The 18,188-nt window shown below is 41.5% G+C and overlaps 2 protein-coding genes across 5 annotated transcripts; both read left to right on the forward strand.

The window, feature by feature from the left end:
- The first annotated feature begins 2,634 nt into the window (after nt 1-2,634).
- Nucleotides 2,635-7,407, forward strand: acta1a (actin alpha 1, skeletal muscle a). Its single transcript, XM_026172074.1, has 7 exons — nt 2,635-2,880; nt 4,017-4,156; nt 4,359-4,683; nt 6,101-6,262; nt 6,414-6,605; nt 6,718-6,899; nt 7,012-7,407. Exons 2-7 carry the CDS (start codon nt 4,028-4,030, stop codon nt 7,153-7,155), a joined length of 1,134 nt encoding a protein of 377 aa, XP_026027859.1. The 5' UTR covers nt 2,635-2,880; nt 4,017-4,027; the 3' UTR covers nt 7,156-7,407.
- A 948-nt stretch (nt 7,408-8,355) lies between these two features.
- ccsapa (centriole, cilia and spindle-associated protein a) lies at nt 8,356-18,031 on the forward strand. 4 transcript variants are annotated; one of them, XM_026172076.1, is made up of 5 exons: nt 8,361-8,561; nt 10,838-10,925; nt 12,294-12,688; nt 13,611-13,963; nt 14,353-18,031. In XM_026172076.1, the coding sequence occupies exons 3-5, from the start codon at nt 12,322-12,324 to the stop codon at nt 14,530-14,532; spliced, it is 900 nt and encodes a 299-aa protein (XP_026027861.1). In that variant the 5' UTR covers nt 8,361-8,561; nt 10,838-10,925; nt 12,294-12,321; the 3' UTR covers nt 14,533-18,031. The 4 variants fall into 4 exon arrangements, with proteins under 4 accessions (XP_026027863.1, XP_026027861.1, XP_026027862.1 ...); XM_026172077.1 differs by having other exon boundaries at nt 10,861-10,925; XM_026172079.1 differs by having other exon boundaries at nt 8,394-8,561; nt 13,614-13,963.
- The last annotated feature ends 157 nt before the right edge of the window (nt 18,032-18,188 follow it).

Genomic DNA, 18,188 nt, shown 5'->3' on the forward strand with positions numbered 1-18,188 from the left:
TTGACGACAGTGGGAAGGAAGAAACCTCCAGAAAGAGAAATGGGAAAAAATAGTATAAGAAAACTGAAAGAACAATGTAGTTACATTGTATTCTACTTTCAACTGCTGTAGATACTGGTTCCATTGGACATTTGGATATTTGAATATAAAAGGTTCAAACTGTATGTAGTATGAAACAGGGTGAACTATTCCCTCGCCACCAGCTGCTGTCTTGCACACATGCTGATGCGTCATTAACAATAATCTGTTCACCTTAATGATGCCTTTTCTACATTGTTCCCCTACATACATGTAAAAACTGAAGGATGTGCCCTAAATATGTTTTGGACTTTGCTTTTAAGGGTCAATGTTTGTCCCATCACTGGACACTATCAGCCTTAATATTTTTAAATAATCAGTGTTATGTCATATAACATTCAATCTGACTGCTGTTTTCTGGGAATGTACGTCTATGGAATAATTTCTCCTGAGTTTTCAGCTCCCAGCATTAAGTGTTTGTACTTCAGCTCCTTTCATTTTTTCAGATGACTTCCTTCTATGCATGTTATTTACCTGCTGTTTCTGATTTGATGTACCAACTTAAACATTTCAGTTGCAACTGTTCGCTTCAGCTGCTTTCAAGCCATTTGGTGCATCTTTGTGTCCTCATTTTTAATGTCAGCCATTACTGTAATAGCAGTAGTATTTGAAAATAAAGACATTTACAATATGCTTCATCAAAATTACTTTATTTTTTATGATTACTATATATTCTTATTTATCCCCTACAGTATGGGGTCAGCACTCATATTCTCATTTAATAGCTAATGTGATTCCCTTAATTTCAGTAAACGACTAAAGTAACACTTCGAATGATTTTAAAGGACTTTTCCACAAATCCAAGCAGTTTTTTGGAGATTATGTATCTGAATTTCAGGAGCGGGACCACGCCTCCAAACACGCTCCTTCCAGTTATCATCTATACAGGTTCCCCCCAGTTCTGCAACTGTTCATTCTCGTTTACGTGCCCCACCCTCCCTCCCTCCTTGTTCTCAATTCTTTAACTTCTTCACTTCTATTTAGTACATGGGGATCTGCCCGGCCCGGGAGCCGTCGCCAGTCCCCTTCGAGGCCTTCCCCGAACCGCAGCTCAATTCATGTCCAAGCATCACCTTTACCTACTAAAATGCTGTCAATCCTAAAATGAGGACGTGGGCCCAGCTAGTGAAATGAATTTTTTGGTCTTTAGGTGTTCTACTTTCTGGTCTTATTAACTTGGTAAATGGTAAATGGCCTGTATTTATATAGCGCTTTTCTAGTCCCTAAGGACCCCAAAGCGCTTTACATATCCAGTCATCCACCCATTCACGCACACATTCACACACTGGTGATGGCAAGCTAAACTTGTTCAGTTTATCATCGGGCTCTTTTTAAGAAGTAGAAAGCAGGCAGTTGCTATCAGCTCTGTGGTTGTATTAACCATATTATATTTATTAAAGGCAAAACCATTGCTCCATATTTTGATAGCATCTCCTATAGAGGAGTGAAGGTTTCTCATAAAGTGTCAAGAGGCTGGTTTTGACCTTTTGCCTGCTGCTGAGGCAAGTCAGAAAATAACTTTCTCAAAGAATAGAACAATATTAACCGTATTAAAGAGAGGCATGTCTGTCTGAATATTGTCTGTAAGAGTGAAGGCATTTTAACACCAAATGTTTGAGTGACGTCGTCTTCACATTTGGACTCATGATTACAGTCTTGTGTCAAGTCATCGTCGATTTAAAAACTGGCCTCACTCCCATGAATCTTGACACCTCAGCGGAGCTCACTTAACAGTTGGATAAACACAGCCGGGACTATTGGCTCAGTTTTTGTCCCTCTGAGGATTTTTGTCTCAGTTTGCAGCTGTCCAGAGAGTTGGAGGTCCCGGCCTTTCTTGTTTTAAAAAGCAGAGCATGAATGTCTGCTGCTTGTACATAGAAGTTCAAACTGAAAAACACACCTCGGAACAAACTCGGACAAATCTCAGGCAAAAGCTGAAAATAAATCTCTAATCGTAATGACAATGATAAAGTTTTTTTTTCTAATATGAATTGCCCTGAGTTGTCCTGTTAAACTTTCATTTGGGAGCATCTCCAGAGGTAGAATGGGTCACCTGCTAATCCCCAGCTTCTGCAATCTGTGAAGTGTCCTCAGATGACATACTGAACCCCATATTGCCCCTGATGCGCTCATCAGTGTGTGCATGATAGCTAAAAAGTGCTTTAAGTGCTTAGAGTGGCGTGTGAATGGGTATCAGAGCATTATGTAAGTGTAAAAGTGCTGTGAGTGCTCAGTAAAAGTAGAAAGTATTACACTTCTCATTTAATGTGCTGTTTGTTTTCTGTTTTTTTGAACTGTCACTTTCGTTATGCCTTCACTTAAAACACAAAAAAGTCATTCCTCGGTTAAAATACTAATGAGACATGAAACACTAAAAAATGAAAAGGCTTTGAAGTACTGAATGGTTTGTGTGCGTGTACTGTGCGTGTAAGTAGCAGCAGTTATTCTACAGGTGACGGTCGGTGCGTCGCTCTGGTCTAGCTCCATACACGGGCTCGTGCGCTCCGCGGCAGCCTCGCGGGGACTTCCTCTCCATATATGGCCCAGCTGGCCCGCGAGGCTCTACATGCATGCATGCGACGACCCTCGCGCGCGACCAAATATGGACGAAGGGCCAGTTGAATTCCTATCGAATACTCGGACATTCCAAACTACTGTCTGCTGAGGAGGAAAAAAGCTCTCCGGGTGGTATGGAGCAGAAGGCGTATATAAGGACCGTGGTGGTCGTAGCCTGTCACCCCAACACCAGCTGGAGCAAGCAGCCAACAAGGTTCCCTCAGTGACAGCCTGAGACACGCAGAGGTAAGCGGCTTGGAGGAGAGAGGTTCCCTGGTGGAGAGAGGGTTAATAATTGTAGCAGTAGTTAGGTGGAGTTACTGTTAATGGAGACTGCCTTCTTGCTAGGTTAAGTGAATGAGACAGATGGAGAATAATCTGGATTTAATGGTTAAGTGAAGGGAGCTGGCAGTGAACCACAGTCTGCTTAAGCTCAGCTTTTGTTGCGACAGGTAGTTAATGGAAAGACTGGGTTGTGTTCAAATGCTGTTAGAGATTTGTAACCCTTGTAACTTTAGCTTGGAATACAATGTGTATTTTAACATTTTATGATGAAAAGTGATAATAACAAATGCTGTAATGAAACTGACATGTCTATTCGTTTACTAATATTTATCATAATTAGTTACAAGTACGTTAGTTGACACTTATCAGCACATCAGTGCTTTTTGCTTTAGTTTCAGTGTTTACTAGTGAATAGAAAACACTGAATCCAGCAACAATACATATACTTTTTAAAGCAGCTTTTGAAGGATGATTCCTTTACAAGGGCACTATAATGCATATCAAGAAAAGACAACACCACATTTTGAAGTTTATGGGGAACATTTGAAGGCATCATTAAACTAATGGGGATTTAATAGCGTTTCTGTTTGCAGCTTAGTGACTTTGTGTCCTGGCAGGTTGTGTAAATTGTTATGACACAATCTAAACACTGGAGGCCTGAGAGAGGAGACGAGGAGAAGTTATAGTTATTAGCATGTGATTATTTATGAAACAGAACAGGGGAGTCAGTGGTAGTAAAGCACAGTGTCATACACTTTTTTGGTCATTTAGTTTATTGTAGTGTAATAATTTATGTTTATTATATAACGAAAGAAAGAAACCAAAACGTTATTACAATTAAAAAACTGCTTGGAAATAACATCAACCTAAAACTTTCAGATTAAAAACAGCAAGCTGTTGAGTTTTTAGTCCAAATTAAAAAAGGCAACAAAACATACTCAACAAAGTGACACTAGTATTAGCGTTACAATAATTTGTCTATTAAGAGAAAATTAAATGAATATCTAACATGCAACTGGTGCTTTGTTCAGTGTGTTAAGTGCTGCTGAGTAATCCTGCTGTACAGAAATTCATCACATTTGACTTTCCTCCTCCAGAATCCGCAGACATGTGTGACGACGATGAGACCACCGCCCTTGTGTGCGACAATGGCTCCGGCCTGGTGAAGGCTGGCTTTGCTGGAGATGATGCTCCCAGGGCTGTGTTCCCCTCTATTGTTGGTCGCCCCCGTCACCAGGTATGCAAGGGCAATAAATTTCACAAAAAAAGGAAACTCATTCTTGCTTTTCTTTTTCTTACGTGCCTTGCAGTGTATCTTAGACCTAGTTCTTTACAGAGTAATTGCTGTTTGAAACTCTTGGACTCATATTACAACAAATTAAATACAGACATCAATAAATATACATTTCAGACCTAACTTGCTTTCCTCCCCTCCTCAGGGTGTGATGGTCGGTATGGGTCAGAAGGACTCCTATGTGGGTGATGAGGCCCAGAGCAAGAGGGGCATCCTGACTCTGAAATATCCCATTGAGCACGGCATCATCACCAACTGGGACGACATGGAGAAGATCTGGCACCACACCTTCTACAACGAGCTGCGCGTAGCTCCTGAGGAACACCCCACCCTGCTGACTGAGGCCCCCCTGAACCCCAAAGCCAACAGGGAGAAGATGACCCAGATCATGTTTGAGACCTTCAATGTCCCTGCCATGTATGTGGCCATCCAGGCTGTGCTGTCCCTTTATGCTTCCGGCCGTACCACTGGTGAGTCTGAGCTTCACAGAAATACAAGTTTCCTTGTCTTCAAGACAGTATTTCTTTCTCATTTAAAAAAAAACTTAAGGTCTATAATGTTTTGGAACAAAGCCACAGTTTTTTGTAGTTTTGCATCGCTACATCGCCACAGTGCATTGTAAATAAAACAATCAATATGTCATTGCAGTGCACACTTTTAGCTTTAATTCAAGAAGTTTTCCAAAGTTTGACATGAACACTGTTTATGCACAGTGCCCCATTTTCAGAGGTTCAACATTAATGACACAAACTAACATTAATTTAAGTATAAAGACACTTTTTATTACTTAATATTGCAACAACTATCTACCTGAAGTCCAGAACCTACGGACATCACCAAATGTTGTGCTTCCTCCCTTGAGTTCCTCTGCTAGACCTTTACTGCAGATGCTTTCAGTTGCTCCCTGTTTGGGTTTCTCTGCATTCAGTTTTGTATTTTATAACAGAAAAGCCTGCTCTGTTGAAATCAGGTGACTGAGTTGGCCATTGAAGAATATCTCATTTCTTTAGCTTAAGTAACTGTTGGCTTGCTTTTGCAGCGTGCTTTGAGTCATTATCCATTTGCTCTGTGTCTGTCTGACCAGCATTTAGCTGAATATGAGCAGCGATTATAGCCTTGTAAACGCCATAATTTATTCTGCTTCTTCTATCAGCAGTCATATCATCAATAAACACTAGTGGCCCGTTTCCACTGGCAGCCATACATATCCATGCCACAACGCTGCCTCCACCATGCTTGGGATCATCATTAGTTTCCCTCCTATCATGCTGTCTCTATGACAGGTATATTTCAGTGGTATAATGGCTTTACTCACTTATATGAGGATCATATTTAAAATTAGATTAAAATTACACTGAAAAGCTATAAAATACAAATTCAACACTTTGAAATAGCTTCCGATGTTATGAATTCTTCATTTGTGCCAAGGGAGCAGGCCTCAACTTGCCATGAAGCTGCTTGTCAGTCAAATTTCCTATTAAATCTGCATCTCTGAAAATTGGAGACTGTGTATAAAATGGCAGTAATACTTCAACAGTTCACAGAAAATCTTTGTAAAACCCCTTGAACTAAAGCTGAATGTCTGCACTTCAGTCCCAAATGAATTGCAGAATGTTTGTCCCAAACATTGTGGAATGCACTGTATTGTTGAAACAAATAAATGATTACTACGCTGCTTTTTTTCATTTTGTTTAGTTTCGGGTTGATTTTTGGGACAAAAAAGATACATAAAAAAACTGTCTTTTAAGCCTTCCAGTGAAAAAAACAAATGTGGACATTAGAAAGAAGCAGTGATTGTTAGCACTCTGCGCCTTTTCATGTGACTCATCACATGCGTCAGGTAGAAACCTGTCAGCTTCTCCATAACTCTTCTGTTTCTGCTCTCAGGTATCGTGCTGGACTCTGGTGACGGTGTGACCCACAATGTACCCATCTATGAGGGTTACGCTCTGCCTCATGCCATCATGCGTCTGGATCTGGCTGGTCGGGATCTCACAGACTACCTTATGAAGATCCTGACTGAGCGCGGCTACTCCTTTGTCACAACTGGTAAAATAGCACAAAATAAAACCAAAATGGTTAAAACTCAGGACATTACGTCCTTTCGCTCACTTGGATAAAATTATTTTATTCATCTTTCATTTATTTATTATTCTACTCTGCAGCAGCTTGAATTATGACCTTTGCCCTCTGTTTGTAGCTGAACGTGAGATTGTGCGTGACATCAAGGAGAAACTTTGTTACGTTGCTCTGGACTTTGAGAATGAGATGGCAACCGCAGCCTCCTCCTCCTCTTTGGAGAAAAGCTATGAACTGCCTGACGGTCAGGTCATCACCATTGGCAATGAGCGTTTCCGCTGCCCCGAGACCCTCTTCCAGCCCTCCTTTATCGGTGCGTAGCATCAACACTATTCATCTGAGACAGTGTAACAACTTTCCTTTGAAAGATCACATTGTGATTTCATTGTGTTTAACCTGAACCTCTCTGCTGTACATCTACACAGGTATGGAGTCCGCTGGTATCCATGAGACAGCTTACAACAGTATTATGAAGTGCGACATTGACATTCGTAAGGACCTCTATGCCAACAACGTGCTGTCTGGCGGGACCACCATGTACCCTGGTATCGCTGACCGCATGCAGAAGGAGATCACAGCTCTGGCTCCCAGCACCATGAAGATTAAGGTACAAAAGCAACACTGACTGGCACAAGATCACTCACCTTACATAATATGACAATGATATCTGAGGTGCTAGCAGGCAATAAAATTTGTCTCATTTTCTTCTACTTGTGCAGATCATTGCTCCTCCTGAGCGTAAATACTCAGTCTGGATCGGCGGCTCCATCCTGGCCTCTCTATCCACCTTCCAGCAGATGTGGATCAGCAAGCAGGAATACGATGAGGCCGGCCCCAGCATCGTCCACCGCAAGTGCTTCTAAACATGATGCGTCCAAAGCATCAGGTTCAGGATCCAGAGCAGTAAGATGCTGCTGTCCTAGAACTGTGAAACTTCATCCTCTCATAGAGAGACCTTTGACTTCCACCAGCGAGGATCATGTCACATCTAACCTGTACATAAGTTATTTATTTTTTCTTTTATGTATGTCCTGTTTCAAATGTAAATGAAGATTGGTGTGCATATATGAGAGTTGGCTTCGAGGTATGACACACACCAGCTCGGACCAACTACATTTAAAAAAAATCAAAGAAACAAGAACAAAAAGACCAAAAAAGAAACAACCCATCAAAGCAAATAAAAGCCAAAGATTTTTTCCAAGTGTGACTGTGTTGTCTGCTCATTCTGATTCAGAACATTTGTGGATGTTTGTTCATTTTATTTTACTGGTCTTTTGGATTTTTCCATTATATTCTGAACATTATGACTCTCACACAAGAGACTGCACATAAAATTTGTTTGAATAAAATCTGTAAACAATAATTTATTACCACATGTATCAACCCTAACCTAGTCTACAATTTACATACATGTATGCGGCAGCATACCAAAAAAAATTAAATAAATTTAAGTCATCCAGCTCCAAACACAGCAGTGAAACATCACTGATAGTAGTCTTTATGAGGTGTTTAAAGCCTTGAGACAAACACAGAGTTCAAGTTCAAGAGCTGAAATAAATCCAGTAGTTAACCAGGCTAAACAATACGCTGACTTTCTTCTCACCCCAAAACAAAGAGAATAAATATTGTCTTGGATACTGAGTGACATATTGTAGTTTCTACAAGGTGGTAAAATAGAATTACATTCCCAAGTTCCTATTTGTAAAAGCGAAAACCCAAACATCACTGGTTAGGCTGTGGTCCTGGCCCTACAAGAGACCATTTGTAAATAACCTTTTATTTAATTTATTTAGGGGTTTGTTGTTGTTATTGTTTTCTCCTCATATCTTGACTGCGCTGATGGAGACAGAACACGCATGCGCGGTCTGGTGGAAGCGTCTTAATGTAAAACCACATTTCATTTCATATCAGTCTAGTACTGTTATACTTTAATCCAGACAGGGATAAATAATAGACGAGCTCCGGATGTCCAGGATATATATTTCGAAATAAAGCTTCCGACCATCTAAACTGAATGGTTTTTGCCTGAAATCAGCCTGAAAGCTATAACATGAGCAAAGTAGAAGATTTTATCTTGAATATCCTCTTGATTAATCACGTCCCTGGGATGTTTTAAAGCACTTGTTTGAAAACCAAAGCCGGAAGTTGTATGTGCTATTGCTGCTAGCTTTCTAACTGAGCTGGGCGTTTGGTGCCAGTAAGCAGAGCGATGCTCGCCTGCTGAGAGACGGGGTTTAATCAAACGGAGTCCCCCTGGTACACAGACTTGGTGAGTACATATATTCCTGACTTTAATGCCCAATCAGACTTTAGTCGTCAGCCTGAACATTGAAATGACCCCGTGTTTACAAACGAAGCTGACCGCAGCGGGCAGGTGAGGCGAACGGCTGTGAACATGGCTGTAGCCTGCTTTCACTCGGTTTGGCATTTCAAACCTCAGGTTTACACACTTCATTGCGTTTATTAACTTCAAAATACGTCGGAGCTGCAACGTTTTGCTCTGCTGTGTGTTTACAGACTAAAATCTTTAAAAATGCTGCGAGCTGGGGTGTGACTGACAGAGTGAAAGGCTTTGTAACAAGACAGTGTGTTTCAGTTACAGAAAAACACATCGGGAGAAATGCAGTAATCAGACAGTGACAGGATAATATACACTGAACAGGTTTTGTCCTCAGATCGGATACAGGCTTAAAAAATCAAATACTGGCTTATTTTTACTTTGAGTAACAACAAGTGTTAATGTATAGAAAGAAAAGGAAAGTGCGTGTAGGCGTGTAGACTGAAATAGACTGGATGTTACTGGTCGTGTGGTGTGAGTGAGTAATGGCTGTAGTAAGCCTCAATCCTCCCTGCTCTCAGGGTAATCTGATGTGGCGGGAGGTGGGCGGGGCTTACAGGTAGACTACACCTGGCAGAGGTACGTCACCAGGTTTTGCAGGTGAATCTCGAAAAAAAACCAAACAGAAAATGTAAACATTTAATAGGTTTTATGTTATGTTACGTTATCGATATATTTTTACTGAATATGGCCAGAGCTTTAGATGAAATCAAGCGGTAAAGCTTGTTATAAATGTTTTGTTTGCATATGATGCATTAAAAAGAAGTCCCAGGAAGAATGTCAGTGTTTGCATTCATGATTATTAAAGGTCCAGTCAGATTTAGTGCTAATAACCTCCAATGGTTTTCCCTGATCTGTGGCTAACAGCAGCTGCAGACGTGGATGGCTGGATGATGGTATCATGGCTGTTTTGCAGTTTTTGACAGGAAAAAAATGCTTTGATGCATGAAAGACAATATTATTATTGTACGTTCATTTTGTTGGACTCAATTATTTTATGTGTTAATGCATTCAAGCCAAACTGCTGCCTGTCCTGAGTCATTACCAGTCCCACGGGAGGCTCTCCGAGGTTCATTCCACCTGGGTTGAACTGAGCATCAAGTATCTGGTGCTGACTGTTTGGCATCGCTACTTGAATTCAATTCTGAATGTATTACGTACATGGTATCACACATTGTATATCCATGTATAATGGCTGTTGTAAATTTAAGTCTCTTTGTCATTAAAGCAAATGTTTATAGTCGTCCCTCTGTCCTTCTGCTAATGGGCAGTATTCAGAAAACACAGTGACAGCTTTGTTAATGTAGCAGCAGAAGAACAGACTGATCAAACCCTCTCAATGGAAATCTGAACCACAGTGAAATGCGACACTGTGTGTTGTGCTGGATGCAGCACAGGGTTAATATCTACCAGAGCTCTGAGCTGACGTGGAAAGTAAAAGAAAAAAATGGCAAATAGATAATTGGGATGCAGCTTTTAATTTACCTTTTAGTGAAGTGGATTAAAACATTATTATTCCATTAACAGTGGAATAATCCTTAAAGGTACTTTTTGTAATTGCCTTCTGCAAAATTCAACTCAATGTTTTTGGATGCTTGTTGGTGTTCCTACTGTCCACATGCTTGTAAATAAAAATGTGTTCAGGGTTACTTGCCTGGTAAACAGAGCTTCCCTTTACTCTAATCAGCCTCTTCTGCTACACATTTGATATTGTTTAGAAAGCAAATAATGCACATTTGGGATATAAAGTTAGTGTTTTTGCATCTTTACAGTCTGTTGTTGGCTGCAGGGCTGCAATGATTCATCGAGTAATTCGAATAGTTTGCATAAATGTTTTGCTTTGATGCTTCGTTCAGTGCCTGGCTCTGTAGTGCACAGATGTGTTAAAATGTGTTAAACAATGTAAACGTGAGTGTTTTAATGTGGATCGTACTACAATACGCAGATGAACTGTTTACTTATAATTTAACCAGTCTGGTATGAGACTGGTATTACAAAGCCTGCCATCACATTTTACATGGAAGCATACCTGCAGCAAACACGGGTGAGTCTAAAGAGGGGTAAATACAGTCGATGGTTTAAAACTAGTTATTTTGCAATCATGTTTTTTGTATCGAGCCTTAAAAGTTTCATGGACTTGATCTCTCAATCAAGATAAAGCCTCCCACTCTCAACAGCACTTCTCATTCCACTTCATCTTCACCCAGGTTTTGTTCTGTTTACCATTCAGTCACCACTAACCATCTGCGGTGGCTGTAGCTCAGGAGGTGGAGCAGATCATCTACTAATCGCCAGGTTGGTCCGGTCGGCATTCCAAATATCCTTTGGGAAGATACTAACCCCAAGTTAATCTCCGATACATCCATCGGAGTATGAATTTGTGTGAATGTTAGAAAGCACTTTCAGCATAGAAGTGCTTCTATGAAGTGAATGAGGTATGTTATATAAAGGTCCATTTACTATTACACCACCTAGAAACTAGCAGGACTTTGTAGAGCAGCCCAGATATTTCTGTATGTTCCCCAGGAAAGGAACTTTCCCGACAGGATGTCTGTTTGAGGGGAGAGAAAAAACTCAGTGTAGCTGCTTCTGAAAACTGGGGCATGGCTCTTGATGCTCATTGGTTAAATTCTTGTCAGTAACTGTTTCTTTGAAAGTGCAGCCACGTAGAAGAACAACAAACAGCAGACTTTTAACATTAGTATGAACACTGCAAAAGTTAAAGAATGCTTTGCAGCAGAGTTGCTTTTTATTTTTATTTTTTTTGTAGTGTGAAAAATCATCATTTATTATGCTTTAAATAATTTTATGACATATTTATTCAGGAGTGACCAGGATTCATGTTCTCTTTTTTGATTTTTCTTTCTCATCTTCTTCATCTGCCTCCTCCACCACTAATCTCTCCTGGTCATCTCTCTCCATCCCTTCCTCTTCCTCCTTCAGCAGTTTGATTTCATTCTCACTTCGCAGGAGTTTATTTGCTCAGTGTGAGTCTGCCCACGTTAGGTCCACTTGAAACAAAGTTTCACTAACAGCCCGTGAATAGTGGTGAACAGGAGCTAACAGCAGCTAACAGAGACAAAAACAGCAGTGCTTATTGACAGAAAATCGCAGCTCACCTCAGTATCACTGACGTTGACTCGCTGACAGTGTAAGGGATAATATTCAGGCCGAGTCAATATCAAAATATAATAAAAATCAGGTAAATACCAAAATTTTGTAGGGCTTCAGCTCTCGTCCAGTATAATGTGAGAGGTTGTTGACAAGATGATGATATAAATCGCATGAATGTCAGGATTACACGTCACAGCATCAGTAAACAAGTAAAGGGAAAGTGTTTTACTTCCTCTGATAGAGAATATACCCTGTTTGTTTACTCGTGGTTGCCATAGTTAACTGCCTCTTCATAATGTTTAGTGGATTTTTAGGCTTATTAACAACAACAACAAATGTTGAATATGAAGCTGCCAGGCAGGAAAAGAGGAAAACCAAAGAAAAGATTCATAGATGTAGCGAAGAACATGCAGAGGATTAGTGTGAAAGCAGAGGAGGCTACTGATAGGAGGAGACTCTCAGTGGTGACTTCTAATGGGAGCAACAAGAAGAAGACGACCAAAGAAAAGATTGCAAATTTGTTTCAAACTGTATTTTGTCTCCTTGCAGTGATTGGCACCAGGCAATAACAAGAACCATGGTGACCAAGAAAGTGAGGACAGAATATATGAAGAAGTTCAGGGACCCCAAATGGGAGACGTTTTCTAAATGCTATGAGGACTCTGTGAAGTACCGTCTGACTCGCCGGGTGATAGAACACTCCCACAAGCCCTGGTTCTGGGAGGGCTGGGACAGCGGCTCTGACTCCAGCGGCTGGTCAACACCAAGGCTGACCAGGAACAAAGTGGTTCCTCTGTCTCTCCCGCTGCCGCCCACATCCTTGGAGGTCAAGCAGAGGTTGTTGGAGTCAAAGACCAGTCCTGTGCAAAAGCCAGCGTGCGAGGATGGAGAGACTGACGTGGGGGACCGGGACGCTGCGGTTGTAGATGCGGCACAAACCACAGGTAAGAGAACGGGTCACCAAGCATGGCGTGGCCATTTGACCTTGCCATGGAAGTTTCAGTTACATGTCTTGTCTCTGCATCATAACTGTACAAGTTAGGCTCAGTTTCCTAGTCAAGCCTTCTAGCATTAACACATAACAGCATTCCCAGTCTCTCATACAAACATGGTCTCTTCTCAAAATAAGAAACCCAAACCCATCAGGTGGCATCACCCACGTCCCTCTCAGGTACTGCTGTACCACGAGGGCTCGACATTGTTTGATCCTCGGCTGTACTTTGTGTTAGCTTGTCAGCAAGCAGCATGATGCTTATGGTGCACATTAGACCTGCTAAACATGAGCTGCTTAGCTTCGTTGTTGCAAGGATGTTGACATGTGGGTCAAAGCCCTGCTCAGTGCAGCCTCACAGAGCTAACCTTGTTTTACTCTTCTGACAGTTGATGATGATGATGATACTACATTAACTCAAATGCAGTGTATTTTGTCTAACAGATCTAACAGATGGTGTTTTTTGTGAACCCTTTGTAAGCGTCACTCTGACAGTACGAGGCACAGAGGCTGGTTTACCTCAGGAGACAGCAGTGCTATAAACGTTTGGACTGAAAGTTCAGCAGTCAGATGGGACTGTTGTTGCTGAGACACTGAGCTTAAAGATAAAGGATCCATTGTGTGCCTTTGACATTTGTGATGTCTGCATTTCAGACAGGAGAGTGCCAGGAAGCCTGCTTATCTCTGAATTTCACAGTCACAAATAATTTCATATAGATTGAGACACAGCAGCGCTCTGCAGGGTCACTGTGGAGCCATCCAGCTCCATCGAGTGGTTGATTGGTGTATTGGTTTAGTTAGTTAATCTGTTTGTTCAGTCAGCAGAGCTCAGTGGATATTTAAACGATTTCACTGTTTCCTGTGTTCTTGTGAAGCAGCAGTTGTAGAAAATGGTGTGAATGAGGCCGGTGGCAGTTCTGTGGCGGTGGCTCCAACAAACAGCGCACCCTCAGACGACACACCGACAGACAACGGGCCAGCCGACTCGGCGTCTTCTGATGCGGAGCCAATAAAGCCAGTATCCCGACGGCAACGCCGCCGCCACACGCCACGCTCTGAGCAGCCGCACCGAGACAGTTCCCAGGATGACAAACCAGCCGTGATCCGTAAACCGCCGAGAGCAAAGAGCACGCCGGTGATCAGCACCAAGGAGAAGGAGAACCACAGACCGTCCAGCCGGCTGGACTGGAGCGAGAGACAAATGGAGGTCAAGAGGACAACCAATGATGTGAGCGCTGATCTCAGTTGGGATACTGCAGCACTTTTAGAGCCTTTAAAGCTCAGGGCTCATGGCAACAACAAATATACTTTACTCTTATGACCACTAGCAACTTTTCAGAATTACAATCAATAATTTGACTGTTTTTAAGTTATACGTTCAGATTTTAAACACCATTATATCTCAAGAGACAGACTTGCTAACTAGAAAAAAACACGTAGCACATTACCAGCCTTTTTCTTTCTCGGCCCGTCCTTGGTAGTGCAGGGGTCCTGCAGCTCGACCTCATTCACAGGACAGCAGAGAAGTGAAACGTGTCACCGAACACGCAGCAAACATGAATAATAAAACACCGGTGTAGCTTTGGGAAATGACTCCTCTCTGGTTTCTCCTCACAGAGTCACACTTCTGATGCCTGCGTTCAGACCCGCAGGGAGTCTGACAAGCGGAGCTCCAGGCTGGACCGCCGGCGGGCTCGATCGGCTGACCTGGAGAAGATAAGACGCTCGCAGCTGATGGTGGTGGACGACCGCTGGATGACAGAGTACATGCGCTGTTTCTCCGCCCGGCTTAGGTAGAGATGGGATCCACCTAGAATCCCTAAATACCAAGTTTCCTTACGTGCAAATATCAGGAGGAAATCATTTCTCATTTTAATTAACAATCCAGAGAGAGAACCGTGTTGCCACAAGACAACACCGCTCGCTGCGTTGTCTCCTTAGTTGACAAAGAAATAAGAAATAAAGTGAAGAAGTGGGACGAGCTACTGTTTTCGATCCAGTTGATAAAGTTCTAAATAGTTTATGAACATCAAGTTTACAATTTTACCTTTCTGTACATGGGTCGTTACAAAAAGTACCTTTTTTATAATAAAGATCAGAGATTCGATTCTTTTAACAGATTTGGGACTATTTTACGTATATCTTTGGGATTTCAGTAACGAAATGACACGAAACAAATCGAATTAACTTAAAATTCATTTAATTCGCTTCTCTCTGGGATCTTAGATAACTTCTCTCAGTTACTGGGTGAATTAGCGCTTGAGCCAGGAGGGTGTCACTGCTCATATGAGAAAGGGACAGTGTTACACGAGTGTGTCTGATCACTGAGCAGCGGAGTTATCAGCTAGACTGCTGCGTCCTTTGGAAGATGTTTGATGTAAGATGTGCCCTTACATCAGCGTTTATCTGCATTCACGACCTTGCTGCTTTGGCTTCCTGATGGAGACAAAAAGCTCTTAAAAGCAGCTGTAGCAGAGGACGGACACAGCTCGCAGCTGTTTATGGCGCCCCCAAGTGGTCAGAAGCTGCAGCTTTAAGCGCTAAAATGCTCCAACGCTCTTTTTTTAATTCAAGATATTTTTATTGAGTATTTGTGGATATAGTTTACAAAGAAAACAAAGAAGGCGGAAAACACAAACTGTTTACAATGAATACAAAACAGACATGTTGGAACATCGTTTTCCTCTCTTATTATTTACCAAACAAGCAAAAAAAAAAAAACCAGAAACAGAAAAATAACAAAATAACAAAATAACAAAAGCCACAACCCGGGAGGGATTATGAGCTTCACGTTCCCGTTAAGACATCCGACCACTCTGGAGAAGCAAATCCGTTAGTCAGCTGGAACATCCTTAAGTTGAAGTTTAGAGAAGTTTTCCAGAAAGAGACCCCAAATTTTATCAAATGTGCCCTTTTGGTTCTGGGTGGAGCAGTGGATCTTTTCCAGACTGAGACACGACATGAGATCAGCACACATCAAAATAGCACGCCTATCCAAGAGGGAACCAAAGGACAGCACCCTGCGCTTTGCTCTGGGAATATACTTATCATCCTCTCCCGCTTTACCACAGAGAGCAAGTAGGGGTTGAGAGCTAGTTTCAGGGCGGCAGCCTTGTTCAAAGTGCAGAAAACCTCCCAAAAGTTTGCCAGGGCAGGTCCACCGATGCTCTTTGTAGTTAATTTCATCTATGCAATAGGTGTACAGAACATTTATTATGACTTGTGATGGTATGCTATAGCCTTTCCCACGTCTTCACTTGATGCCACGTTACACGGGATTATTTATGACGAACTAACGAGACAACAGGAACAGTGTTGTTTTGCTGCAGCATCCTGTCAGAGCGAATCGCTGCTGTCGAGAGAGAAAGAAAAATACTGTCCTTAGATTTCAGACTAAAGACCATTCATGCAAAAGTTGTTAACCATCACCTTTTGTTGTTGTTTTCCCTACGACAGTAACGATCGGATCTGCAGGAACAGTTCAGATTTCTCTTTCTGAACACTTTCAGATGAAATTGGCTGAACTGTGTTTCTCTGGTGTTGTTTTTTGTATGAGAACGAACAATAAAATGACTCGTTCTTAGATTTTCTATACATGTATCTACAAAAAAACACACCCACGTCTCTTTTGAATGTATTTAGTTTCTGCTCTTCTTTCATTTAGAGCTCATGTTAAACACACATTCTGTTTTCAGCTCTCTCTCATGAAGCCAGCTGTGTGTTTACACCTCAGAGTTTGATCGGAGAAAGGCCCAAACTGGAACTTTTGATATCTGTGTATTTTGGATATGAGGACTCGAGCTTAGATTAAAAGAAGTTAGAAACACATGATATGTCAAATAAAGCTCAAATCGAAGGTATTTTTACAGAAAAGGTTAGTTTATTAAATTGTAATCATTGTAATTATTTAGATCAGGTAACTGTTAAGCATACAGTATATTTATTGCAGAGTGTAGTTGGTGTGTTTTCACCTGGGGCAGCTTCTTTTTTTTAAATTGATTTTTAATCAGAAATAACCTGAGTGTAGTGAGTGTAGTGAATACTCCACAGGAAAAAAGCTTTTAGGGTAATTACGCAAAACTAGATGCTTCTAAAACTTTTACGTGAAATGAGGAGCAGCCATCATCGCCGTACTGCTGTCTCTCTTATTTTTTTAAAGACAGCCAGAACGTATCAGAATTCCAGTTTAAAGTTTCTGCGGCGTCCTGGTCCACCAGGCCTGAAACAGACCTACATGTTTCCATCAGCGTGAAGAAAAGCACACGTGTTAAAGCGTTCTGAGTTTGTGGCGTCTGTTATTTGTTGATTTTAACTGAAGATTGTAAACACACTGTGAGGTCATGGCTGCGTCTCGTGACTCAAACTGAGGGCTAATCGTCATTATGTACCAAGTTTACAGCTTTGCACTCAAAGAATGTTTGTCGTTTTCACACCAACCGAACCTCTTCACTCTGAATGTTCACAGCCCTTCGTGTTTGTCCTGACACCACAGGAACTTTAAAAACCAGTGTTTGTGCTGTAGGTGGCGACGGAGATGTCCACACGCTTTACTGAAGTAAAAGCACTAATGGTTAAAAAAAAGACTCAGTCGTGACCAAATGTTTTGTTGTGTAAGAGTAGCGAGTATGGTTTCGCAATTAATATGTTTGCCTATTGACTAACTCTGTTAGAGCTGTGAGTGTGTGAGTGCTCAGGGTTCAGAAAGTTGTAAAGCTTCATCCATGTGCTCAAAACATGTTGTATCTAAAGTGCACGAGTGTGTTTCTGCGTTGCTTCAACCTGAATGTGTTCTCACTGTCGGTCAGCGTGAACAGTCAACATCACTGACAACAGCAGCTATCAAGTATAACCCGAGGCATAACGTGATGTTGTTATAACTGAGGGCCCTCAGAAACCGAGTGAGTGCAAACACAGCTGTTAAAGACCTCGGAGTGAGAGTGGGTAAACGTACCTGTAGAGCTGCTGTGGATGCAAAGGTCCTGCTTTGGTTATTTATCTTCATAACGCATTTTAAACGTATGAATGTCGAGACAATCACTAGAAATGATTTGAAAGTGGAAAAAACTAAATGTGTAACACTTAAGATAAGCTGTGGAACAGAGTGGACGTGGGTGGAGAAAATGTTGCTTTGTCTGGTTTACCAGCAACAGATGAGAAGGAATGTGCATCACATGTCTGAGTATTTAATGCTGTCGACATATTTCGCCCACTGTATTTGTACTTAAAAACATGCACAGGCTATATTTTCATTCACTTTAATGCATTGCTGTGAATAAATTATTTGAACAAAACCTGATTTGAAGAGTTGATCTTTGAGCCTTCGTGCTTTGTTAACCATGTCTTGTAATTTCACCTGCATTTCTCCAGGTCGCACGGCTGAAAACGCTGCTTATCTTTGATTTCACTTGTTTTACAACTTAATATTCGCTGAGTAAAATTACACAGATATCTTT

This window comes from Astatotilapia calliptera, chromosome 6 (assembly GCF_900246225.1).
Source record: "Astatotilapia calliptera chromosome 6, fAstCal1.2, whole genome shotgun sequence".
NCBI classification, from domain to species: domain Eukaryota; kingdom Metazoa; phylum Chordata; class Actinopteri; order Cichliformes; family Cichlidae; genus Astatotilapia; species Astatotilapia calliptera.

Bases quoted from the DNA above. Each gene is read 5' to 3' on its own strand.
- ccsapa (XM_026172078.1), top strand. From the start codon at position 12,322: ATGGTGACCAAGAAAGTGAGGACAGAATATATGAAGAAGTTCAGGGAC. The intron at 12,689-13,610 runs GTAAGAGAACGG...GTTCTTGTGAAG, and splicing joins AGATGCGGCACAAACCACAG to CAGCAGTTGTAGAAAATGGT. The intron at 13,964-14,352 runs GTGAGCGCTGAT...TTCTCCTCACAG, and splicing joins TCAAGAGGACAACCAATGAT to AGTCACACTTCTGATGCCTG.
- acta1a (XM_026172074.1), top strand. From the start codon at position 4,028: ATGTGTGACGACGATGAGACCACCGCCCTTGTGTGCGACAATGGCTCC. The intron at 4,684-6,100 runs GTGAGTCTGAGC...TTCTGCTCTCAG, and splicing joins TGCTTCCGGCCGTACCACTG to GTATCGTGCTGGACTCTGGT. The intron at 6,900-7,011 runs GTACAAAAGCAA...CTACTTGTGCAG, and splicing joins CCAGCACCATGAAGATTAAG to ATCATTGCTCCTCCTGAGCG.